The 27,654-nt window shown below is 41.4% G+C and overlaps 1 protein-coding gene across 1 annotated transcript in view; it reads right to left on the reverse strand.

Moving 5' to 3' along the window:
• Positions 1 to 731: 731 nt before the first annotated feature.
• The window catches only part of RAB31 (RAB31, member RAS oncogene family), a 72,002-nt gene continuing 45,079 nt past the window's right edge, over positions 732 to 27,654 (reverse strand). Inside the window, exons 4-7 of the mRNA XM_035901615.1 lie at positions 21,498 to 21,569; positions 19,527 to 19,633; positions 14,835 to 14,944; positions 732 to 3,492 (exon numbers count right to left, since the gene is read on the reverse strand). Of these exons, the coding sequence (XP_035757508.1) occupies positions 3,395 to 3,492; positions 14,835 to 14,944; positions 19,527 to 19,633; positions 21,498 to 21,569 (387 nt within the window). The 3' untranslated portion in view covers positions 732 to 3,394. The remainder of the gene's footprint in view (positions 3,493 to 14,834; positions 14,945 to 19,526; positions 19,634 to 21,497; positions 21,570 to 27,654) is intronic.

Consider the following 27,654-nt stretch of genomic DNA (forward strand, 5'->3'; position numbering starts at 1 on the left):
AAAAAACACTACATGTCAGCATAACAATATAAAACTGTACTTATATACACACACATATGCAGAGCATATATGAAAACTAGTTCCTTCATAATCTTGGTTTAAGACTAGTTCATGACAAGCCAGAAAAGCAAGTCACCCACAACTGGACAGTCACAGTCTTGAGTCACGGTGCAAACAAGCTCCACCAAACATCCTTGGCACTGCAGCCTGTGCTTCGGTCCTGCCGCCAGCTCTCTTGAGAAAACCAATCTTGGACAAATCCAGCACCAGCTGGCCAACCCAGAACCGCAGCTTTATTATTGTTCTTCTTATTATTAGAGCAGATCAGCTACAGAGTCAGGTGCTCCTGTACAGTAATTTAACTTTTCATCAGCCATTAACTGATTAACATTAAAGCGGAATTCCAGTTGCTGCAGAAACTTTTGACTCCGAGTTTGGGGTTTTTTTGTTTGTCATTTTTCTGGCTGTTTATGAAGGGTGGTGGTACTTTCCAAGCAACACAGGCAAAAAAAGGAAGCAGAAATCATGAATTTTACACGTGAAAATCACAATTTTTAAAACAAACCATTCCCCCATTTGACGAAGCAGGTTAAAGCTGCACTTCAGCTTCGATGAACAGCAGAGAGGCGATATCATCATCAAAGGCAAGCACCGTCTTCAAAAAAACCCGCGAGCTGTTCCGCCAGCACAGTGGCCTGCTATTTTTTTGCCTATGACTTCAGAGTTCCTTACTGAAGCTACCATAACCCAAATCTCAAGAATTTATACAATCAGAATCCTTATTCATCTTTTTCTTGACTAAAAGCAGAATAAGGTGATTTAGATCTGGCCCACCAAATGCAAAAATATCTTTGAGCCTACTTAGCCAGCATTTGAATTTTAAAATCTGCCAGAGATCCATTGTAACAACTTCTAATTTAAAACTATTCTAACATACAACTCATGAACCTGTTCTGATTCACATACGGCTCAATGGCAGCTGTGAAAGCTGGTTGTTCAAGACAGTATCTATTCCATACAGATCAGCATCAATTGCCAGTTCTAGCATAAATTAGAGCATACAAGGTACTCGCAGAATTGTTTTGCAAAACTTTCAGACACCTCAAGTAGGGTTTGATGCGTTTTTAGATGTCACATTAAAAACAGAGAATTATGCCACAAAGAACTATGAAAGCTTAAAAGTCAGTTATGCATAACTACCATATGTTGAACTAAAATTTATGACACCTTTAAAAACATGGGTTCAATCTCACCTTGTTTTCTTGGTAACAGAACTAGCTTTTTACTGGGCTTTATTTAGGAAGAACCAGACCTCTTGCAGCATTGGCTCACAGATCCCATAAACTTATGAATCTGTGATGTTGGTAAGTTTGATATTTCTTTAGCGCTGAAGGCCAGGTTAACCTTTCCCTCCACAGCCAGCTGGAAAGAGCCAGGCACCCACAGCAGACTTGCTCGTGCTAGGATGGGATGAAATGTTCCCTAAAGGAGCCTGTCTCCCTCCGCAATTATCAACAATGATGATTGCTGAATTTTCACTTCAGGATTATCTGTAAACCAGTTGCTGCAATGAAGCAGCGACACGGATCGTGTATCAGCACGGGTGACAACTGAAAGCTTACTTGAAAGATCCTTTCTCATGGTAGCTGTCTGAGTCTGCGTATTATCCAAGGCCATATTTTCAAGTACGAGCACTTTCAAAGGAGTCTTAAAGATCTGAGAAATGGATGTGATGTGAAAAAACAACGCGGCTTAGATTCTTAGATAAAATCTGGTGGGACGTTTCCCACCTATAACTACTTCAAGTCCCCTGAAGACAGAGAAATGTTCCTCTTGATTTCATCTGGCTCTGTCTCAAGCCCTAATAATCAGTGCCATTTTATCAAAGCAACCTCACAACCAAGCAGTAAGGTCTGTTTTTTATGTATAAACACGGAAGCCCAACTCTAGCCTGCCTGTTCACGATTTATTGGGCAAAGTTATTTTCCCCTTTTGTTTGCTTTTTCATAAGTCCCCCAACAAATGTGCTGTGAGGGTAATTTTCCTCATAAAAGAACAAATGAATGTTTTGGGATGCAGGCTGGGCTTTAGTTTTGAAGCCTGCATTCTTACCCTAGTTCCTAGATGAAGATAAATTCGTATTTTATCATTTCAGTCACACACATTCATAAAAGATGGAAGTGGAGAACGCATACAGTTTTACATTTAGTTCATAACCACCTAATGTATTTTTTTTCTTCTACGCTGCATTTTCAAGTGCATCAAGCTTCAAAAGTATTGTGCTGTGGGTCTTCCATACTGCATCCCCAAGTGGGTGAGGAGACCACTCCACAAATTCACAGAATTGCATTTGTAAAGAAACACTCTGGTTTGTTTTGTTAGATTCCAGCCTTTAACCCCAAATTATATTGTGCTCTCTTACGCTGTTTTTCTACAGAAATAGCATTTTTCCAACTTGAAGTCTTCTTGGAGCACCGCAGCGAGACCACGAAGGAGCGGGGCAGTGTGGCACTGTCTTTTGGAAAGCAGGGAAGTGGCATCTCTGAGAGCAGAGACAACTATGGTCTGGGGCACAGATTTGGAGGAAACTTGGTAAGTAGTGGCAATTAAGCTGGCATTTATGTTCTTTTTACAGTTTCAGTAATTAACGAAGCCTATGCCCTGGAAAGGGAATCAATCCAGGCAAAGCACAGTGGCTGCGTCTTCACTTCTTTCCAGAGCAGACTGGGAACTGCGTGGAGTCCAGCAGTCTCCTTCATGACAACTCCTTCTTTCACATACACAGGACCTCCTGACACAGATTTTGACTTCTAGCCTGTAAAAATTGCACTCGCTCATCCTTTGGATCCATTTTTTTTTTCTAGTTAGCAAACTCAGTCCATTATTTGCTGATGTTTACTGAAAGCATGAGATGAAGCTACAGATGTAGGAAAATACAAAAGCAGAGTCCAGCTAGAAAGATGGCAGACAAACTGTAAGCCAAAATTCAGGGATTTATGGCAGTTTTTTTACCCTATCATTACAGAGAAAACTCTAAAGACATGCCACGTCCACTTTGCAATTTAAGAAGTTTTTGCAGCAAATCTAAGATTTATATATAAAAGGATCTTTTTATTAAAAAACCCCCAAAACAGTCATTGGCTTAAACAGAGAATCGGAGCGCTTTGACATTGTAATTTTGACAGGATATTAGAGAGGATTTTCCAACTTGGTTTTGCAAAATCCCTTTGAAGTAAAGCTCTCTGCTTCTGGTCCTTGCATTATTGCTCATGGGAAGTAATGAAATGACTGCTTTCAAGATAAGGAGCCACGTCACTGAGATCATGAAGTCCTTTCTCAGCGAGAAAAGCAAATGGTGCTGTTTTTCAAGTAAATCTAAAAAGATCAAGTTGGGTCAGCAGCACCGCCTACCCGTCTGTGAAGTCTGCTTTCCAAGTTTGATTGCTCCATTGTTACCATTTTCATGAGGATCTAGGGGTGGAATTTGCCGACCTGAAACACACGAGACAACAGTGAATTCAATTTTCTTGATGTAGTAACAACACATGCAGATAACAGGACGATTTAGCTTGCATAAGAATTACATCTCTGAAACTTCACCAGAAAGCAACCGCCTTCTGTGTACCTTAAATCTTTTTCCTTGCACCCTGCTTATGCAAGAAGATTTTCACATTTTAAAAATATATGAAATGTGGCTATTGAGAATGCAAGAAGTACACTGAAATTACGTTATCCGTGTATTTAAAAAAACAGTTATCTCACTGAGCACCTTACAACTAAGAAAGAAAAAAATTCTCAGCTTTTTCCTAATTCCACTTAAATGTGAATGGTGCTAGTTTAACAAGATCTTGCCTGTCCTAAATCTGCATGGCATTTAGTCCTTGTACACTAGTTTTACAAAGCACTGTAACTAAACACATGGTGCCTATACTTGAAAAAGGAAAAAAAACCCCACCCTGTTCTTTTCATTGAATCCCTCCCTCCTTTGAGGGGTAGCCACATCTTTCCAGTTGACAGCTTTGATTACCTACCACCCCCACCCCCAAACTCTACTGATTTTTTAATCATCTTATGGGGTGATTATTTTAAGTGTTTGAAAATATTTCAGCCATCACAGGAGAGCTGGAGATCTCTCCCAGGGGCAGAAGGCACTGCTCCAACTCCCTCCCCCATGTGCCCTTTTAGTCCTGCTGTATCTTTTGTCTAACTGGCTTCCTACTCATGGACAACACACAATGTGCTTAATAATTAGAATTATAAAAGGAAAAACAAGATCCTCCCAGGTCCAATCTATCCTCTGTCTCTAGTGTGGGCCTGTTTTTTCCATTAAACCCATTGAGTGATCTCTCAGATCAGTATCTTGCAGAGCTTACAGTCCTGGTAACATACTTTCTCATTACCTTGTGGATTTGCTGAAAATTTTTTTCTGAAGTTGAATCTACTTTCTATGAAGTACTCCTGGTTTTACTATTACCCATGTTAAATAACAAGAGTTAAAATATTTAACATTTGTTTGCTGTATGCCACTTTCAGAGAGCATAAAGTTCCTGTGAACAGCTCATCATAATCCAGGTGGATTTTACAGTTCAGATTTCCCCATCCTTTTCTGCATTTATTCACAGCTCTCTCTTGCCAAATGTTCTATGAATTATGTACCTATGTTGAAGCCTAAGTCCTACGCATTACTTGGGGTGGTGGTGGCGGGAATTGTAGGAGGGTGAGTTAAAAGCATTTAGGTAAAATCCAATCTCCATGAAATCAAATGGCAAAATTTTATATGTAAAACTTGTTCCTAAATTACCTTTGACCAAGCCCATCAAAATTTCACCTCTTATTCAGTCAGTTCTGAACAGGTATGTTATACAACAGAAGTGTGTCTTTTGAAGCAGATAATCTTGGGTGTTTGTACAACTGAATGAGAGAGGAAAAATTCCTCACATTACTAAGCTCAAGATACTGTGTTTGGTCTAACAGAGGGAGAAACAGGTATGTTGCCGGCTGGAAGCACTTACAGGCACTGACATTACAACGCTGCGCTCTATTTAGGTCACTAAAATATCATCTTCCCACTCTCCTTACATTATGTTTGGACTTCATGTTTGTAAATGCCCTTCCAAAGTAAAATAAAAAGCAGGATGGGCAGTTGTTACATGCATTAGTTCTGTTGCCTTTGGTTGGAGATAAAGAGAATCCACTAATTCTTAAAACTCTAGAGAATGTGAAGAACGTAGTTATCTGTGAGAGGTTTTCCAAGAAGGTAACACTGTCATCGTAGAGACCTGAAGAGAACATCTACATTAGGTACCTATTATTTCCAAAGTGCTTTCAACTCAGTCCCAGCTAAAATAAAACCCTGTCGATCTGACTCAGAGCACAATGTAGCTAAAAAAGTTGGAATCTACAGACGTGGTTTCCATTACGTACCATTAAGCAAAAGTACTCGCTAAACATTTGGTTCTTCTAACAGTGAGTTTGGAAGAGGAGAGCTTGTAAACCAGCTTAACTTTCATTTTAGAAGTCCATGTTAAACAAGTATGTCACCTCTGTTTTTCGTTCAGTGTTTCATACTTCTTGGGAGGTTTCAGGTCTTTCCTACGGTACTCTGGAGGCGTACGCAGAGAAGCAGGCAAGCTTATCTTTGGTGCAAAAATGTAGCAGGCCTCAAGGTCAGCGAGCACTTTGTCCAGTTCAGACCAGGACACAATATATGTTGTTAAGAATCACCTTGATTGATTTCATTTCTCAAAATGATAAAAACCATGCAGATAACAACTACAAATAATAAAGAGGAAAAAAATCTCTAGATATAATATTTGCTGAGTAGTTATTCTGGCCTTTGAACTTAAGTACTGTTTGCCACTAACTAGCCATGTTTTCTGCTGTTTGAATACTCCCCCTGCCTTGAATTCAATGCAAGGAAATAAAGGTTTAAGCAGTCTAAAAGCTTTTCAAGGTTGAGAATATTTTTTTTAGTAGGTGGTTTTCTCTCACTTATTATTTCTCTTATTACCAAATTTATTAAACCATCAAGTTAAACCATTTTAGTTTTAGTAACAGGACTTATCCCTGCCCAAGCACCTTTTACCATCCAAAGCACAGTTGACCGCAGTAACTTTCTTGGATAGTAAAACTCAGTTTAGCACCTGAGAACCAGCTCCACAGCAAATGATACAGTGATTTTTCACCCAGGGCTAGGGGGAGTGGATAAAAATAATCAGCCAGAAATCTGTTTGACCGATTGCTTCTTCCCTGGGCCCCCTTGACAGCTAGTCTCACAGCAGACGCCGTCACAGGGAAAGGTTTAAGCCACAGGAGAACACTAGGGGTGAGCAGCAAAAAGCTGAGCCTGCATCTGCGCTTCCTGCTTCTAAACCAGCTCAATCACTACTGCTACCTAAAAGCACCGTGATCATTGCATCTTGTCGTTCAGCTCTTGAAAAACGTGGTATCAATATTGCTGACACCAACTCAAATATAGCTGGCACCGAGTCAGGATCAACAGAGGGCATAAACTGAATTAATTTTAGAAAGTATACGCTCATTTAAAATGTATATATCATCGGCATACAGAGCCTCTGTTCCAGAGCAATAAAAAATACCCCTGTATTAAATAACCTACACCATGGTTAATCTGTGCTATTTCTTTCATGCAGCTGACGTCAGAAAGGAGCAAGCAGTGCCCTGACAACCAGCCCAGCACTTCTCCTGCTAAAGAAATAAACACATTAAGACAATTCCTCTTCAAGCCGATGACTGCTCTGTCAAGATAGCGTCAGCTCAAAAGGTCCATGAGAGACTGAAATCTGCTGTTGCTTAACTTAAAGATGACAAATGGAGTCTTTTCTCCATTTTGCAGAGCAGGACACAACTAGCCAGCTTGCCAAAGACCACCAACAGCACATCTTCGGATTCCAGATGAAACGGTCAATTGCACAGAGACAATCAGATGCGCATACATTTATCTACAAACTCTGCAGCTGAACTGGGTGAAATGAGGAACTTAGGGAAATACTATTAATGAGACAGTATAAAGGTTCCATATGGTTCCCATTGCTGATATTCCTGTGGAGTAAGGTCTGCTGACTGCAATTTGAAAGTTAGATTTTGCACTTGTATTAATTAAATAGCTGGTTCCGTATTTTGGTTTCATTTCACTAATGTTTAGGCCACGTTTTACAGATTTTGTGCAACAAAACTGTTTGCAAATGTGCACCTCTACACATTCGTGCAGAGGCCTTGGTGTCCTCCATGATCTCATTCCAGTAAACACACCATGGTGTTTAAAATAATAAGCATCAGAAAAGACTGCTCAAGTATAGGGTTACAGAAATTATCATGGTTCTGAAGTGAACCATCCAGGTTAACAGGTGGGCAGCACTAAATCAATTGCATCTCCTCCTTTCTGCTGTGTTTGAGTTGGGCTGAGACAGTCCAGAATGAAGGTCAGAGTCTTCTGCAATGCCTGGTAGAGTTCCAATTCCTGCTATTGAATCTGCAACTTGTTAATGTAAAGAGATTAATCAACACTCTGGGAGTTGCAGTTCTGAGAGTCCCAGAGGCAAAGAGATTGGGAAATAGGAGGCTGGGACAAGACATAAACAAAATGGGAAGGGAGAAGAATGAAAACTAGAGCAGGGAAGCAAAAGAGACAACAGGGACTGGGTGACGGCTCTGCAAGCAGAACTTGAAGGCAAGCAGATGGGGATTGATCTGCTGCAGCTGGAAGCAGGGTGCATCATCAACAGTAATAAAATCTGCTCTCTTTGTTCCTTTTTGAATGTGATGCTCCCATTATAAGCTGTGACATCCATTAGCTCAGAAAAATCAGGCTTGGAGTTGGGCTTTTTGATTTTGTTTGGTTTTTTAACATTGAAGTAGTTTCATTACTGACCTGTACAAGACTGCATGAAAGGTTGGAAACAGCCTTAAAAGTTGACTGTAAAGAAAAAAACCCAACTGGTTACCATGCCGTCAAAGGGACAAACACAACAGAGCACTGAACAGATGCTCATTCGGTGCGTAGCAGAAAGGAAAACAGATGTGACGTGATCAACCTGAGCTGGCACATCCAGATGATGAAGTCCAAGTCCAAAAGAAGCACAGACCTAATATCTAACATGACTACAGCAATTCTGCTAAGCATAAGAGGCAAGGCATCACAGTCCTGCAATGTGCCTTTCTACACGTGTCCCATCCCATTCTCTGTCTGAAAATCGCGTGCAACTTGATTTTTTTTTTTTTCTAGGGGACTGAAGGAAGGGGACCTTTTTGTTAGTGCAGGATGTGAAATTCATTTCTCTTGGCTCCAGAGCAGCATCCTGAGGATGTGAAAGCTGTGGCTCACCTGAGAAAAGGCAGACTTCTTCAAATAGCGGTACAACAGCTGTACAACGGCCAGAATGTCCTCCTCAAATTGCTGTCCGCATCACAGCAAGGTGAGCCCCTTATCTCTCCAAATTCTTTCATCCTTTGAAACCAGTTTCACTAGTATTTTAGAAGTTCCCCATATCTCTCACATGGTTTATAAAGCTTGGCCCACTAGTCAGTCTCTGGCTTCTTTTTCTCCCTGACACTTACAGTGAAGCATGGTCTCCCCAACTGACAGAGATGACCGCTGTTTGCTTCATGTTTTAAGTTTTCATGCAAGGTAGCACATATTTACAATAAAGGATATCATGTAACTAAACACAGTTAAGTTGCAATTATTTTAATACATCTCCATGCAAGAAAAAAAAGCTTTTTTTTTTTTTTTTTTTAAAGCAAAAGCGTAGATTGATGACCCTGAAGTTCTTGCTAAGGGGAACAGCAATACAAATAACTTTTGCCCATTTAATTAAAAATATGCAGAAAAAAAACCCCAGCAAAATTTAAATCTTACATGCATCAAAGTAAACAGCAGAATTCTTAATGATTGTAATTACTAATAGATCCAACCTTGATTTGAGGTCCTGCTGCAATTAACTTTGGGCTGTTCTGGCTTATATACTAGTTTAAGTTGAAGAGCTCTCCTACGGTTGGAGAGAAATCCAGGACCTCCCAAGTTTAACTTTAAAGAGTAGTCCAAAGGGCAGTAGGTGTTGCTTCATTTATTAGAATTCGAAAGCAAGAGCAGAACTAATCCTAGAAATACAGGAAGCATAAACTGTAAAGCATATGATCTCAAATACTTGTAAGCCAGCGCAGTGTTTTTCCATCCTTTCACAGTAGGTGAACACCTCCTACAAAAACTCAGTTACGTGCTTGGGCTGCCTTAAAAATGGTGTGTGTGAATTGCTGTGCAACATAAACATACGTGCTTTTCTTAAAATATCTTTCATAGACCTCTTCACAGTAGTTCACAGATATCCGCACATCAGCGGATAACAGGATGAAAACCACCAAACTCTTCTCCCGCAAAGCTCAAAAATTGTCCGTCTGCAATTCCACCCACCCTGCTCCATTTGAGTCAGTGCAAACACCGAGTGTCTGCTAGAAAGGATCCCTCCCCCCCTTCCAGAGACAGACATTTCACACATTCCTCTCTAGTTTGTCCAGTATACAACTGGTTAAACTGTAAACTCTAGAGGTTGGGGGGTTTTTTGGGTTGTTTGGGTTTTGTTGTTGGGTTTTTTTTGTTTGTTTTTTGTTTTTTTTTAAATCCCCCAGTATTTCTAGGAAACAAGTATTTGGGTTACATTAAATATTCAATATACGAGCTGCTGGCAAGGCATCAGAAAATCAATAGCTTCATACATTTATAACTGAGCATTTACCACATGAAAGATTGTATTCTGAGACAGAAACTCTCTGCTCTAATTAGGAAGCCTTGTCTAGGAAGAACATCCTTATCTGGATTTTTAAACATCAGCCTGTCTCTCCTTCTCATACCACTAGCATCAGTGAGACCGAGCACGCTAACAACTCTTTACACACTTTCCGTAGAGTGATTCCGATAGTCTTATTCCTCCCTTCCCTCTCACCCTCGACGGAAGATGCTAAAATGCTTCAATCTTGCCCCTTTTGGTAGCACGCCAATCTCCAACATTTGCCAGACTTCAAAAAAATAATGAGTGCCTTTTTTTTTTTTGGTCTAAGCACAAGTTTATTTCATATTTCATTCGGCTAGGTGTTCCTCAGCAGCTTGCTCGCCCCACTGGTTGTTTACTCTTGGACCTACTGATGCAGACTGGCATTAACCTGGGAGGTACGGTCTCGGCTCTATCATTTAGAGGATGGCGTTTAAGTCATCTTCTCTTTCCTATCTGGGGTGCCTTCCCGCTAAGGTAAGAGGCAATACTCGCACTGAAGAGAAACAGCTGGGCGTGCACTGGATTTGAATAAGGTAACTAAGGCTTATTTGAGTTGTTAAATGAACGGGTGGCTGAAAATTGCAAGGGTGTGATTGCTACTAAATGACAGTACGCTTGGGGCAGCTGGTTTAGTCACTGAAAACCAGCCGGTTTTAATGGGTAAGCTGCCTTCCCCAGCATAAGCAGTGGTCAGTGGACTAAAGCCCTACAACCAAGAAGGGGCAAGACAGAACTGCTATGACCCCCTGCACCGGCACAACTTTACATGGTATTATATTGCTATCGTATAATACATTCCTGGCATATTTGCTGCTGCTGAAGTATAAACCAGCAACAAGGAGCCGCTGTGATTCTTCTAAGGCTGGGAATAAAAAATTAATAATGTTTGATCCCATAGACGCTCAGCCATTAAAAAGAGAACTACTGGAGCACACGAAAAAACACTATAATCTTAAGCCCTTTTTATGTCAAAAACTTTTCAAGAAAGGCATTGGGAAAAATTTAGCCCAAGTGGGGAATATACCACTGTGGTAAAAATATTTATTTCGCTGTAAACAAGAAAAGAAACAGCCACGTGATGTTTCACAATCACAGCAAGCCTTCTGTCAGGCGCCGCTAAACGCAACCCGGGTAAGCGCAGTGGCTCGCCATCTGAAATCACAGGGGTGCAAAAGACAGCCGGGAGCTGCATCCCATTATGCAGCTCAGCAAAATCTCTCCAGCGCAGAGAACACCAGTGTTGCTGACTGCTGTGCTCAGCCTGCCTCCTCAGCCTCATTCGCCCGAGTACACCGACTGCAGAGTCCCTCTCCTGCCAGATTTGCCCCATCTTCAAAAAAACAATCAGAAACTTTTACCGATTCTGGTCTTTCACATCATGTATTTTCTTGAGAAGAATTAAGGACAATGGATTTGTGTTGCGATTGTGTTATTAAGATATCCCTCAAATCAGGCAAATCCTCAAATCCTGAGAGAAATTTATTTTAAAAAATCTTTTAAAAATAGTGTCATATAAGAACCTCAGAAATGAAGTGATCTGTCTATAGTCTCTATAATTTTTCCAAGATTTATCTGGTTGTCAGCAAAACATCCCAGTTCCCCTTTTACTTTCCGCCTTCTTTATATCATTATGTTGAGTAATTCTTTCCCATTATACTATTTCACTCCATTCACAACATTTTCCCTGGAAAAGAGACAGTTGTTAGACACCTTACGAAGGAAAAATGATTATGTTAAAATACCCCTGGGAAATGAAAAGCATAAGCAAGGAGGTGGTAAATGTTTTAGCTAAATTAAAACATATTCTACTCTTTCTGTTCGGGGTATTGATTGCAAGAAGGTTTTTAATGGAGAAATTCTCCACGCGTGTTGTCTACTCTTTCTGTTCGGGGTATCGATTGCAAGGTTTTTAATGGAGAAATTCTCCACGCGTGTTGGAATATCCTTCCAAATCCAAGCTGCAAAACAGGTAACACATCCAGCCTACCTACAATATCCAAGGCAAACAGAAGTGGCTGCCTCCCTGTTCGGAGGCAGGGGAGCTGCACCGTGCCCTTCTACAGCAGCACAAAGAGAAGGGCACAAGCTCCCAGGCAGTGTGACAGCAAAACTAAAGCCGCAGCATGACTTCTAGGGCACCACACAAATAAAATCAGTTGACAGGGTAGGAGATGTGGCCGCAGAGGGACTTCACACGAAAAGGCAGAATGCTGCCGTGCAACTTGGGCGTAGACAGACGCTTGTGGAAACTGCACAAAGACTGAAGTGGTGTAAAACATCAGAAAGTTATCCATACCCTCTGCCCAGTCACAATCATACTAATCAATTCTCCTGCTAATTAAGCATTTTTCACTTTGTTTCCACTATATTTCTATAAATATACACTACCAACTCTCTCCTTTCTCTCTGCTGAGTACTTGATAAGGTCACAAGTACCTCCACTGAGACCAAATATTTCTATATATAGAAATAATTGCCTGTGGAATTAAGTGCACTTGCCTGGGTATCTAGTTCATACTAAACTTAATTTAGCTGATTTTCCTCATCTATTATAGCCATTATTAGGGCCAGTGTATGCTGCCAGCTGCAGCATCGCCTATCAAAGACGGAAACTAATTATCTAATTACGCGGCAAGGATGAATTCCTCTGCGAGAACATTCACAACCATCAGACAATCACGTAAACTATCACGAGGAAGAACCGGTTCCTCCAGACGGCCATGTTACACACTTCTTTTTTAAAGGAGGTAAAAGAAAGGTAGTGTATTCTAGGAATATCGGTTCTCATTAACCATTTCAAATACATCCCATACAAACGAAAGCAAATGCTTGAACAGGCCCTGGCTCAGGCAAAGTGTGGTAGATAATATGAGCTGATTATGACTATGTGAAATAAAATAAAGACTTTAGGGAAATGAAGTTGAGTTTCTGGACATGCCGTCTCCTAGGCCTCTGCACCCCAAAACAGGATTCAGTGAGAGGAACCACCAGTAGTGGAAGAGGATCAAGTCATGGAGCTCTTCAGAAATCTCAACCCATACAAGCCTGAGGATGCAGAGGGAGCAAGCCAATGTCACTGCAAGGCCATTCTTTATCATCCCTATAATTTGTGAAAGATTGTGGACAATGAGGGAGGTGCCCTATGACTGAAGAAATGTCCTTTTTGAAGACAGCTATAACAATAACAAGCCATGGATCTACAGAATGGTTAGCCTCACTCTGCTTCCTGGGAAAAGCATGGAGTGAATACTCTCAGAAGCTGCTTCTGAGCACATGAAGGTGAAGAAGGTGACCAGGACAAGTCAGCATGGACTTACCAAGGGTAAACAATGTCCAGCCAACCTGGCTGCCCTAAATGATAGTATCACTGGATCTGTGATTGAGAGAGAGCATTGGATGTTGTCTGCCTTGACTTTAGCAAGGCTTTTGATACTTTCTCCTATGGTATCCTGGCATATCCAAGTTGGGATGTCATAGTCTAGATAGGCAGACTGTTAGCTGTGTGAAAAGTTGGCTGGATCACCAGACTTAAAAGGCCAGTGGGTTAACAGTATGTATCTACCTGTAGGCCAGTTACAAGCGGAGTACCTTGCTTAATACCTTTTATCAGTGGCCTGAAGGAGGACAAAATATGCACCCACCTCAACCCTCAGATGATACCCAACTCAGAGGTGCATTTGATACCCTTGAGGGTAGGGCTGCTGTCCAGAGGGCCTTAGGCTAGAGGGAGGAATGAGCCAACAGGAGCCTTATGTGGTTCAGAAAGGACAAACACCAAGTCATGCTTGTGGAAAGAAAGAGCCCCTGGCTATGAGACGGGCTGGGGACTGGCTGCCTGGGAAGCAGCTCTGCCAAAAAGGACCTGAGGGCAGCAAGCTGAGCATGAGCCAGCAGTGCGCCCTGGCAGAAAGATGGCCAACAGCATCCTAAGTCATACCAGCAAGAGCCAAGCCAGTAGATCAGATGAAGTGGTTATCCCATTCTAGATACAGTCTAACACAAACTGGGTAATGCAGGTCTAACACAAGCTGGGTAACGTATCCAGTTTTGGGCCCCACAATACAAGAAAAATGTTGACAAACATGGTGCAAGTTCAGAGGAGGGCCACCAAGACAGTCAGGGGTCTGGAGCACTTGCCCTGGGAGGAGGGGCTGAGGAAATGGGGCCTGTTCCGCCTGGAAATGAGATGGCTTTGGGGATCACAAAGCTGCTTGTCAGTACTATGGGGAGGGCTGCCAAGATGACAGAACCAGGCTCTTTACTGAGGTGCATCCAGGACAATGTGCAATGGAGGCCATGAATTGAATCAGGAGAGGTTCTGAACTTCATACCCTGTGGGGTGATGCCACTGTGGAGACTATTTAAACACTGGACTCAGATTCCCAGAAAGGTTGTAGAACCTCTACTCTCTGGCCCAGCCAGCCAATGGCCTGAGCAACCTGGTCTGCTGTATTCACTATCAAGTCTGCTTGGAGCAGGAAGTTGGACTGAAGGTCTCCTGAGGTCCTTTCCAGCCCGCAAGATCCTTCCCACTTGCAGTCAGAGACCAAAACTGGAACCTCTAGAAGGCAAACTGAACAAGACATTTTTTCTTCTTCTCAGAAGGAATGTCAGTCTCATCTTCTTTAAAAGACCTTGAAAGAATTTTTTTTTAAATGGATTCTACCGCAATAACTATTTTCTACTTATCATAGCCCTCCAGGCGCATTTCTCAACATTTAAGTTTTTATTAACGTGATGATAAGATCAACAGTATCGCCTATACAGTAGGCTTGGTCTGAAACAGAAGATGTGACCCAATTCAGGATTTATATACAGATTTAGAGAGAATAGTCTTACCCCGTATCTACTATCTACTAAGTTTTGTTCTGGTGTATTCAAAGTCATTCTGACTTTACATCTGCATGAACAGCAGCCATACTACTGGCCCACTGGTTTTCTTGATGTCCTTGGGAAAGAAGACTTTTTTAGATGCAAAACAGACAGCTATTTTCGTAAGACCTCCAAACAATCACAATTAAATAAATAAAGGTAGCATTTACTTACTTATTCCTTGAAAAAGTTCTTCAATGTTAACAGCATTCTTTGCACTGGTTTCAACAACAATTGCACCTATAGATTCTGCATATTCTTTGGCATCCTTCATAGGAACCTCCCTAAAAAAAAAATTACAAATAGAAGAAACAAAATTTTCAAAAAGTAATTTAATTTTGGAAAAAAAGGAAAAAAAAAAAAAAAAAAGGAAGACCTCAAACACAGCCTAATCAAGAAGGCATTAGTACGCTCTTCTTCCCTGCAAAAGTAATACTTTCTTCTTCTTATGGCATTCAGATCATCATATTCAAAATACCAAAACTTCACCGATGACTGATCTGCAGATTTCTTGAACTTGCTTCTGAATCCATGCCATGAAAAAAGGAAGATAATTTAACTGACAACCCCATTTGTTTGGTTTTTTAAACTTAACCCTGATAAGAGAAGCATTAAAACACTAGAGAAAAGACATACAACACTGCTGATCCAGCACCCAGCACTGTCCACACCAAGTGTTCAAACAAGATAGGGTATATCTGTTGTGGAAGAAAACGATAAGAGCATCGTATGTCTACGTGTTTGCAAGCAGCAAGAAAACAAAAGAGATTCTGAAGGAAATATGAAAGCCACTGACTTGGAGCATGCCGGCAAGAACAATCTGGAAGTGCCAGATTCACAGGGGAAGGCCGCCATTCTGTGCCATGTCACCAAAGTGACACCATCTTAAAATCACTGGTAGAACATCCTCGTTTTGCAGCCAATATTTCATATGCCAAAAGCTGGGTAAATGCAGGTTACAACATGCTGAAGACCTCTGCTTCAGACACAAAGCAAGCTCCACGCTGACCTTGGCAAAGCTGACTCTGCCCATGCCTGCTGCCATCTGTAACCACTGCTATTCCTGATTTTTGAGCAACAGCTCAGAATCAGAGACTGAGCAACAGCTCAGAATACACGCTAACAAGCACCCAAGGTACACCCAATCAGGGGAGCACATGTTGAAATACCAGGCTGCCAGCACTATTTTTCTTCCAGTTGTGCAATGCATCAACTGGTGCATTTTGTGTGGCTCTGTAGCCCTCTGCTGCGCATGCAGAATTTGCACCAACTCCTTCACCCCACAGCTCCGATGTACCAGTCCAGAGACTCCCAGTCCATTACTTGCTTCTTCATATTACACGTCTTTTTATTGCAGAAGATGCAGGGAAGGCAGCGTTCCCCTTACTACTTCTGAAGTGGCACCTTGGCCTTTATTACGAAAGGCACCACCATCTGCGGATGGCCCTAGAGATAAGAAAAAAGGAACTTAACTATGTAACATAATATTCAAACACCAGTAAAGGAAGAAATTTGAGAGCATAGTATTATTTAATGAAGGCTTTCAACTTGCTGTAATTTAGATGGGAAAGCAAACTTCAGGAATCAAGGAAAAGGTTAAAACAGCATCAAGTGACAATATCCCAAGGATGTGTCACGAAAATTCTTAGCCTCCTCTGATGACATTTCTACAGAAAGCCTATAAACGTCCACAGCACGTGGGCAATAAGCATCACACCATCCAGTGCTGTAGACACCAAGAAGGCTGCATACATCAGGTGGAGTTATAATCTGGATGTCAACACTGCCAAAATGCTACCTTGTCATAGAGTTCAAGCATTTGTGCTTTCTTCCTTTAAGCTGAGAGAGATGAATACACGCAAGATGGGGTGAAGAGGGAAGGTGGCAAGAACCACCAGTGGAGTGCTGACTAAGTGTTATCCCAGGGCTACAGGGAAAGTTAGAGGAATACCTATTCTGAAAGATGACAATTATTTCATTTTATCCTTTCCAAATCATTCTAGTGATTCAATCTCCTTCAAGACTTTCTAAATAATTACTGACTGAAGAAATATTCTGGATGCATAGGAGGAAGGAGGAAGATCTGAGCATGAAATTCTGCTGAATTCTCTTAACCAAGGCTCTGGCAATTTCCAGTGCACACAATGTATTAAGAAGGTGCACCATATTTGTAGGGAAGTAAACACTTCTTAGTTGCTGTTATGACTACTTACTTCTATAATGCTCAAAAAATATTTTGGACACTTACAACATTTCACCACTGAAGTCTCAGCTCCTGTCTTTGAAACTACTTTTTAATGACCTGTCAGAAGGACAGGACATGTATCAGAAGGAAAAGTCTACTACTATTACTTAAAAGTACACCAAACTCTCAACAGTACAAGAGTTGACAGTACTATAACAAAGATGATGATTTATACTAAACAAAATTGACTGTCTACCTGTAGAAATTCCTTCAAAGTGGAAAAGAAATTTACTTCAACAGAGTGCCAAAAACTGCCAATAGCTTATTAACAACACTGAGAAAAGCAGCATGGCCCCTGAGCATCCCAAATCCATCTTGGCAGCTCAGAACCAGATTTTAGATGCTAAGTGAGGAGGGTAGCATGGTCAATGATTGTAAGAAATAGTGCCAGTCTTTTCCCCGAGGAAAATAATCAGTCCTTATTGCTTCCATTCATTCCTTCTTACATCATCTCCTACAGTCACAGAGATGGTAGAATCAAATCAACTTGGACCTGGTCAGCTTGTTCTCTTTTGCTTCTATTCATGTTGGTCTTAAAAGCAGCTGTCTCTCCAATACCCAGAAAAACATCTGCCAGAAGTTCCTTCAAAATCAAAGATGCCAAAACAGCATACAAACAGCTTGCGCCTGTGTGCTCACATCACCTTATTTTTAAATTCTCTGTGCCCAAAGGCATATGTATTTTCTACTCATTCGAAACAATCTGATAAACTGAGGATATGTTTCACCTACAATCATTTTTACTGAAGTCAATCTGAAGACATAAAGCAGACAGAGAATACATACAGCTGCATGTATTGCATAAACAATCAGACTGCTGGAACAACTGTGAAAACGTATCACGTACTATACTGTCTGCTCTCTATTTGTCCACCAAAATCTCTTTAAATGGACATCATTGGATGACCTTAGAAAGAGAAAAGGCTGGGGGATGCAGAAAGAATAACAGCATTTAAAATTCTCAAAACTGTTCATAATTATGGAAAAAAGAAAGAAAAAAAAATAAGACTGAGAGACATTAGCTCACTGAGGACGATGAGCACCATGCAAAGGCCAGAACATTTTGTGCATGGAAGAGCTGTATTGGCTGAGCAGGAGCAAGAAACAGATGACCAGCAATCGGTAAACAACAGGTAGCGTTTGAGAAGAATGTGGTGGGAAGATCACGGTCACTCTGTGAGGAACCCCAGTATTCTTCCAACACTCCTGTGGCGCATGCTTTCCTTCATGTCCCCAGGTTAACCTGCCTCCAGTGGAACAGCATTTAAAAGCTTGCTGCCATGGCAAATGCTACCAAAAGCAGGGGGAGGGCTGGTTATGGATTCATTTGCTATCAGTGTCATTTGTCACAATCTCCAAACTTACTGTCCTTGATTCAAACAGGCAATTGCATTGCTGGTTACACTTAAGTTAAATTTAAGTGACTCCCAGGGCAACTGAAAACTCCAATTTGTGCTAACTGGTTTTGGGAGTTATTTTTTATAATTGTCCTTTCCTCTGTTTTTTTCTACCTCACATTCGGAAACAAGCACATCACAACATCAAATAGAAGATGCCAATGTACTATCTGTGTCCCCGACTCTTAGCCCAACAGAAACCAGGAGTCTTCTAGCATTAGGGCTTGTTCAGGTCTTAAAGAAAGCAGTGACTCAGTTTTCTGTTGGTTCATGGCTGACGGGGGCAGGGAACCAAAAAAAAAAAAAACAAAAAAAAACCACAGCCCCAAACCAAACCCAGCACAGTTTGGTTTAGGAAGCACTGCATCACATAAGTTACACATGTGCTTCAGGGCTTTGGTGAACCTGGGCCAAAGTGATGATTATAAAACAACCAGGGGATGTATCTGAACAACCATGAGAGCCTATGAGGTCCTAAGAGGAAAGCATCAAATACGGTCATTGAGTCTGTACTCATAGTTGAGGCAAGAAATAACAAAGGATTGCTACTGTACAGCAGAATATGCCTACGCTTCCAGAAAAGATCATCGTGACTCCAAAATAGAGCTAATGAGCAGAAGAGTGACTCTAGCTTCACTCTCATCCCAAATAGCATCATCTCAGCTCTTCTGCAGGAAGAACCCAGAAGGTTCTTTGCTTCACATAGGTGACAGAAGTTTTACTTGAGGTTATGCTCCTAAAACCAACAAAAATACACTTCCTACATCCAGCATCACGGGCCAGTTTCAGTTGTTGCAAAGCACAAAGTACACGTTCTCAAAGCTGCTCTGTGAATAACTTTACTCTATCTCAGGCCCACCCTTTGAGCTTTACATTGCTGGTTTTACTCATCGCTTAATACATTCTGCACTTTTTAACATGATTGGAAGGAAATGAAAAAAGAAAATACTTTTCCATTCCCAATGATTGAGCCACTGAAGGGTCTAGGTTGTACAAGTACACAGGAAGGGCAGTAAAAGAGAGGTTAAAAAAAAAAAGTACATAATTCAAGTTGTGCTGCTGCTTGGTGAGGTTGTACACTGGCAGGACCACTGGTGTTAGAAAAGGCTCAATACAGCTGACCAGAATGATATACTATTATAACAACAAAACAAACTTGTTACCTGAAGGAAGAAAACAATATAGTTACTGCCATCAAAGCAACAACAAAAATGGATGCATTACCTGATATCCGAAAGATCACATTTGTTTCCAGCGATGGCCATTACAATGTTTTCAGGACCATGTTCTTTTAGTTCTTTCACCCATTTCTTCAAAGTATGAAATGAATCCTAAGTCAGAGAAATAACAAATAAGCTAACAGCCTAGTCTCCAGTGATGTATTTGCTTTTTTTATCTGAGGTTAGAGGAACACAGATTTGACAGTATTATTGCAATAATAATTTTATAGGTCACAAGACTAGAAGATGATCACTGTGTCTATGTAATCTGCTTTGCAAATGTTAGGTCATAAGACTTCCTCAAATTAATTGTTGCTTGAACTTGGATACTTCCCCCTTTGCCTCCTCTCAAAGCAGCACTGAATGTTTTTCTTAAATTTTCCAGTGATGAAGAAATTACTACAGCTCTTAAGTTTGGCTGGTAGCTAATTTCCTTCACTTTCAATGTGAGCTTCATTTGCTTAACTTCAGCTCCAGCCTGGTGGCTTAGTATCTCAACCACTGTCATATTTCTGGTAACATCCAAGGGAGGCTGCAGTGATCCCCTCACCCCTGTATTTCTGAATCTGTGACCTGGTAAACCTCAGTTTACTCATTATGAAACCAAAGAGATAGGTGACAACTCACTTGGCTTCTCCCCCTCCCCAGGCACAAAATTACCTTTTAATAGTAAATTTTCTATTTCTTTACACTAATGAACTAATACCATTAAAATCACTTTTGTTCCTAGAGATTCTAATTATAATGCACGGTTGAAATTACTACTGAAACTCAACGTGAGCTCCCAAATATAAGTAATTTTTTCCCCTTCAGAAACACATATAAAAGTTGTGCCTAAATCAGCAACAGCTGTATCAGTATCACTGGAGGGAGAGCGCTATCAGTCATTTGGGAAAAGACATCAGTTCTGCTTTAATGGTCAACACTGAATATTGAGCATCAGAAAGTGAGATACGCATTGACCTTCCTCTCCTATTTGCCCCTCTTTATTCTGTGCGCTGTTTCACATAAGCTTGGAAAAAGACTGGCAACAGAAAATTCTTTTCTCATGATGCATTACAAGATAAACTGTAAGACTTTTAAGTCAAAAATAAGTATCAATCCAGCAGGATTCACTCTCCTTCATCTTTTCTTGGCAAATTAGCAAAGGAGAACAGTACCGCTGTGCAACAGTGGCCACCATCATCAGCCACAGATCATTACACTAATGCACTGGAGAATCAACCCAGCCCTCTCAACCTAGTAGTAAATAATTCAGTTGGCAGGAAAGGAATAAAATGCAAGTGAACAGTCATGGCCATCCATCCATTAACACCGCCTCTAACTCAGCTTTATCAGCACGTGTTTCTTTCAAAAGGAGCGGAAGAGGCATTCAGCTAGATCCTCCCAGCCGCCTCTGCCCGAGAAACGAGCAAGAGCTCTTTAGGATCCAAAAATACAGTTTTCATTCCAAACAAATGACGTTGAGACGAAAGTCAGAGACTTATGATTTCATTACTGGTTTCAAAGACTTGAGCACCGCAATGCAAACATAAGAGGATATGCTTAGTTAAAAATAATTATTTTTAAAATAAGTAACATGCAAACAACTGCATTTCTGTTCTGTTGATAAAGCAGCTAGCTCCTTTTCGTATTAAAAAAATCAGTCCATACAGAGAACATAAGTGGTGATGGGAGGGGGTACTGCAGGATATCATCCTGTCTGACTTAGCCAGAGGAAAGCCAAAGAAGCATCTACAAAACACTGTCTCCAACATTTTGTCTGGATGAAGTTTAAACAAAACAAAAGCTGGACTTTCTATTTAGGTTTTTAAGGCAGTTGGATGCCTCCATCCACAGTTACCCAAACTACCGAAGCATATAAACCCCACCGATGTGAACAGGAATTAACATATGAATACTTTGGCAGTTGTGGATTTTACTCTGTCCCAAGCAGAGGCATTAACACAGGTGAAAAGCACAGAGAAGATCTTACCTGTTTGGTGATATCATAAACTATCACGGCCGCTGCCGAACCTCGGTAGTACATTGGAGCCAAGGAATGAAACTGTTAAAACATAACCCCCCCCCAACAAAAAATATAATTAATAAATCAGAATTATCACACTTTGTCAGGTCACAAAGACTTGCCATGGCAGGAACACCAACTTTCTTTCATCCCATAGAGGGCAGACATCCTTGGTAGCTGCCCATCTATAATTTTCCTTAAATCCCAAGGAAGCAGAGCTCCCTCATCTGCCGCTGTGCTTCATCCTGCTGGATTTACACCATCAGCACTTACTGGTTCAATTCATCGTTTCCATTACAGGGCATGGACTCTGAGGACAAGTTTTGACATGAAGATCACCTGCGCTTGGAGGCCTAACCTGACAGTATATACATCCCTTCCCCTGGCAAACAGCAATGGTTTGCTTTGTAGTTGTAACAGACTGGATTAATTTTGGGTTCAATTTTTATAAAACAGTGCAAATCACCTGGATAAAATTAACTTGTCAGAAAACTCTGAACACCTCTCATGTTTAGTTATCCTATACTATGACAGATATTTTGAAAAACGCGGGTTCTTGCATTTTAAGTTACTCTTCAGCTTTTTGTTTCAAGGGAAACATCCTTTAAGAAAAAAAAAATCAAGCAATAAATATGTTTATTATAACAACAGCTTGCCAATGAACAGCATAATTTTCATAATTTACCATGGCTAAGCAGCTGATTTAGTATTTCAGCTTATAATTACACAGAGAAAGGAAGTCAAAAAGCCTTTCTGCTGATTCAACTGAACTTAAGTCTTAAGCAAACCAAAAATAATCTTTCTTGGAAAATACATTTAGTCTCACTGTACTAGCACAGCCATTTCACAAATTTTTATTTCCAAAGTCATCTGCAAAAGCTTCATATAAAAGCTGCAAGCTAATAACCGAGGTCAGCTCCTAAATCAAACGCATTGGTAGGGCGGGGTATGAATCTTGCTGCCCAGTGCATGTGCACGGATCCATGCGTTGCATTGCAAACCTCTGTAGATTTACTGGATGCATCTTCATCTCAGAACTGCACTTACAGACCGAGCGTCTAGACCTGGCAGCCTCCATATTTCGTGCCGTTTCACATGTGATGCATAAAGCAAGTTATTTGTAATACGGGCTCATGTGCCGGTTTGTAAGCTATTCCTCACCGATCGCACACTCCAGCTCAAGGTCACTACTTTCTCTTCGAACAGTACGGGTGCACAGCAGCAGTGACAGATGGTCAAGTGCTGAAGTGTTTTGGGGAGCGAGGCAGGTGGGAGAGCTCATTAATAGGAGAAAACAGCAGGAAGGAGGATGAGAAAAGAAAGACGAATCAGTCGAGAGGTAAGGTCTGAAGAAAAGGGATCAGCCAAGATCCTGAGAGAGTTGGGTAGACACACATCTCCCGGGCTTTTAGCGTTATTACTTGCACGTTTAATGCAATAAACACTTTCCAGAATTTTTAGGCTTCCAGATGATGACAGAAATTTCCAGTGTGTTGTGTTAAAGTACCCTGGAAATCAGAGACCTTAACTGTGGAGGGTAGATCAGACCTTTCATGGTGTATGCACACCCCTCCCAGTCTGTAAATTCCTGGGGGGGGGGAAAAAAAAAAAACCACAACCAACCAAACCCTGACATACACATGCTGATTTGGTTTTAATCTAGATTACCAGGTATTCATGAATATACAAAGAGCTCTCAGATAACAGTAATCACACTTCACAAGAGCCATGCAGTTAAACTCGCGTGCTTCAAATTCCTTCAATACTGGCCCAGAAAACACACTAAGAACCTGTAGGACATCTTGGGAATTCCTCTCCCTTTTCTTTTGACTGGGTACAAGAACACTTTCCATAGCAGCTGTTTCACTGAAGAATATTGCCAGTGTTGGGGCCAGAGCGTAAAAATAAAAAACAATAATTAAAAAAAAAAAAGCAAACAGAAAAGACCTCTCTCACTGGATGCTAGACAAGTAGATTTTAATGGAACCAGGATGCAAACTACCATTTTTGGGCAGGATTAGTTTTTAGTTGGATTCCCAAACCAGCTTGTGCATCAGCTATGCCCCAGGCTCAGCCAAAAGGAAGGGGTGGGAAAGCATGACTGAGAAAAAGGAGGCAGGACAGGACCACTAGAAGCCAGATTCACATCAGTTTATTCCACACTCAAATAACTCTGTACTTGCAGAACTACTCTGGGCACATCTCTTCTGGTACAGTCTACTGCTACTGCCACTGCCAGTTTTACTTTTTTTTCTTTCTCTACAATTAAAGCAATAATCCTTTTAAATCAGTGCAGGTAAAATGCAGAAACAAAGAAAACTTCTTTTGAGAAACATTTGGGGAGATAAATTAATCACTTCAACAGCATGTTGCATTTCTGTAACAAAAATGCCAAACTCTATCAAACTACGTTTGACTTGCTCCTTGTGTGGAGAAACATAAAAAGTGGAGACCACAGGCGCAGCATGTGGGAGGAATGCAATTCCTCTGCTACTTAAGGCAAAATAATCGACTTAAATATTCCAATTCCTCACAGGCTTGGAAAGAGGGAGGGCAAGATCACAGCAAGCAAGGCTCAGAAAGACAACTGCTTTTGAAAGGCACTCGGGTTCAGCGGTTGCTGTCAACACCTAAGTATGACCTCCCTACTCTACAGAAAATCTATTTACTTGCTCAGCTGACAGGACAGTTATTTCCCCTTTCATGATTCTATAGTAATATTTTAGTTATAAGGCACTGTAAAAGGAGAAAACATTTGGGCACATAGTTTCAGGATTTGGGGTTTTTTAATGTCAAGTGATGGATTTCATCTGGCACGTAAAGTTATATTCCTATTTGGATAAACTTGACACTCAAGATTTCATATTTTACATTGGACAAAGTGACCAAAATGGGATTACAGTGCATCTTAATGGAATTTCAAAAAAAAAAAAAAAGTACTTTGAAATTGTTTAGTAACGACTAAGAGTACACTAGTAACAACTATTATCAGTTATCACAGTCCAGAATATCAAATAAAACCAAAATTAAATCTCCTTTGTCATTCTACAGTCAGTCTACATTATACAGTCTAATAAACAAACATGATGATATGCTGCGGTCCCAGTCATATATAAGAAATCACTGTTGTCCACAAGAAAACAGGAAGATACTTTGCAACACTGAACAAATCAAGAGGGGTTGAAAAATCGTAACTCTGAGTATGTTTCATGATCTAATAATAGACTCAACAAATGTGTTTTATGAGCCCAGATTTTCCAATATCACAAACATACTAGTAAAATCATTATGCAAATAATTATGTTTATTTGATGCCCCCCCCCATTGTTTTTGGGGTTTTTTTTCTTTTTTTTTCTTTTAAATCAGTGCCCAAAAGTGAAGTCCTCTTGAACCTTTTTCTGGCCTAATTACCTGGAAAAAGAGAGTCATGCAAAAATAATTAAAGGGATCCAAAATACTAATGTGCATATTTTTCACCTGCCAAGGACCAAATGTGGGACAGACACCCAAAACAAGCGACACACAAAAAAGCAGCTCGCAAAATTAAATCTCACAGGACTGCCTTCTGCATTATGAATCACAATGCCTATAACCCTGGTTTTACAGCTCAGTACTTCTGTACCCAGTAACTCCCATGAAAATTAGGAGAAACAGGAGCAGTTGGAGACTTGGCACAAGAATCATAGAATCATAGAATGCTTTGGGCTGGAAGGGACCCCTAGAGATCATCTAGTCCAACCCCCCTGCAGTGAGCAGGGACACTGCTAACTGGATCAGGTTGCTCAGAGCCCCGTCCAACCTGGCCTTGAATGTTTCCAGGGATGGGGCCTCCACTACCTCTCTGGGCAACCTGTTCCAGTGTTTCACCACCCACAGAACAGGCCTGCTCCTCCAGAAGGGCCACCTGAAATGCTCAGGCAGCCGACCCTCCGGCTCTGCCACACGGACACCTGGGTCACAACCCCGGCTTGCCAGGGAGCCAGCCCCTCCATAAGCCACAGTGCTCTTGGCAGATGTCACCCCTGCCTGCAGTCAGCACCAGCTCACATCACCTCGGGCAATCAGGGAAACACGGGCCCAAACCAGTTGTCTTACCACCTCCGACCATCACAAGTAACAACACTCCTAACCCATTTCAAAAGCTGATCAAGGTCCAGCTTAAAGTCACCCATTTTTTTCCATGTGACTCCTACAAGGATCCTATTATTTTGATGATTAATGGTTAAACCACAACATTAATAAAGTTATTAATTCCTAATTTATTAAATTATTTGTAATCTACTTGCACCTTGAGTTACTAAAATTCAAGCACCAGTGCTTGCCTTTAGCTGAAATATGAATATAGAGCAGTCTTCCAGTCTTGACTTTGCCAGTCCACTAAACCTGGCTCTCCCAGTCTGAAGAGAAGGTGGCTGGGAGAAGGCAGGGTCTAATCGCCTTTCTCTGCACCTGGTCCAGCTTCAGTTCATCTTCCTTGGCTGCCAGTGACCAGGTTTGTATGCAGCACTCCAGACACAAAACAGTATTAACTGCACTTCCCCAAACATGTAGCACATTTCTCATGGCTGCATCATACAACACATGATCATCCTTTAACCAGGAAACACATTCACAGGTGGCTTTCCTTCTTTGTTTCCAAAAAATCACCTACAACTTCACAGCATGCATTTTTATTGGAAGCCAAAAGGTACAGGGACTTGCTACTTGTACTACTGAATTTCATCCCCACCATTTCCTTCTTTTGTCCTACCATTTTCCACCACGTCCTTCTAGGCACTCGGAATGCCTCCCATCTTTGTACAGAGTAAACCATCATTACCACCTCACCTACTTTGGAAAGTTAGAAGTCCTGAGTCTCTCATTAGGTGTCCACAAGAAGTTTGCCTATTTGCAAATAAGGACCAACTTCCACCGCTCATTAGCCTGTTCTGCTTTTGTAGGGGTTGATAACAACTTGTGAGTAACCCATGCAATGCAATAGCTAAGTTCTAGGGGCATATTTTCCAATTCAATAGCTATAGCCAGGCCAAAAGGGCCATTCAAAACATGAACAAGAAACTTATTTTAACAAAGACATGCCAAAACCAAAAAATCAATGACTCGTGTCGCTTTGTGCAGACATTTAAGACTCTCTTCCCTAGAGCACGCCACACAGCATGCTATATACCCACACCATCGCATAAATACTGGTGCAATGCTAACTGGGTTCAGAGCACCTTCATACTCGTGGTCTTCTACCAACATGTCCACGTCCCACTTGCGGTTTATCATCTCTGCCACTAAGGAAGAAGAAGTGAGGCCACATGCACGTTATGAAATTTCCTCTGAAAGCAGGTCCCCTTTTTCTCCCAGGATCCGACTAGAAACTGCCCAACCTTTGCAGCCGTATAGCCCTGCAGCACAGAGGACCAACTCGGTTCTAAGTGGTGCAAATTCAAATTCAGCATAACCAGAGTTGCTCTCGTTGATTGCTTGAGTGTTTTGGGATTCTGCAACCCCTGATCTGGCCATCTCACTGAAGTCAACAGAAGCTTGGCCCTTGCAAAGGGCAGAAAAATAGAAGCAACCAGACATTAATCATAGAATCAATTCTAAAAGGTTGGAAAAGATCCTTAAGATCATCAAGTCCAATTGCTAACTTAAAACTGCCATTCCGCCACTAAGCCATATCCCTAAGCACCTCCTCTACCCATCTTTTAAATACCTCCAGGGATGAGGACTCGACTCTCCTGGACAGCCCATTCCAATGCTTGACAACCCTTGTGGTGAAGAAATTTTTTCTAACGTCCATTCCAAACCTCCCCCAGAGCAACTTGAGGCCATTTCTTCTCATCCTATTGCTTGTTACTTGGAAGAAGAGACCAAGACCCACCTCGCTACAGCCTCCTTTCAGGGAATTGTAGAGGGTGATAAGGTCTCCCCTCAGCCTCCTTTTCTGTAGGCTAAACAACCCGTTTCCTCAGCCGCTCTTTGTAAGGCTTGTGCTCCAGACCCTTCACCAGCTTTGCTGCCCTTCTCTGGACACGCTCCAGCACCTCAATGTCTTTCTCATAGTGAGGGGCCCAAAACTGAACACAGCATTTGTGGCCCAGCCTCACCAGTGCGGAGTCCAGTGGCACGATCA

This window comes from Egretta garzetta, unplaced genomic scaffold (assembly GCF_000687185.1).
Source record: "Egretta garzetta isolate BGI_Z169 unplaced genomic scaffold, ASM68718v1 scaffold259, whole genome shotgun sequence".
Classification (NCBI taxonomy): domain Eukaryota; kingdom Metazoa; phylum Chordata; class Aves; order Pelecaniformes; family Ardeidae; genus Egretta; species Egretta garzetta.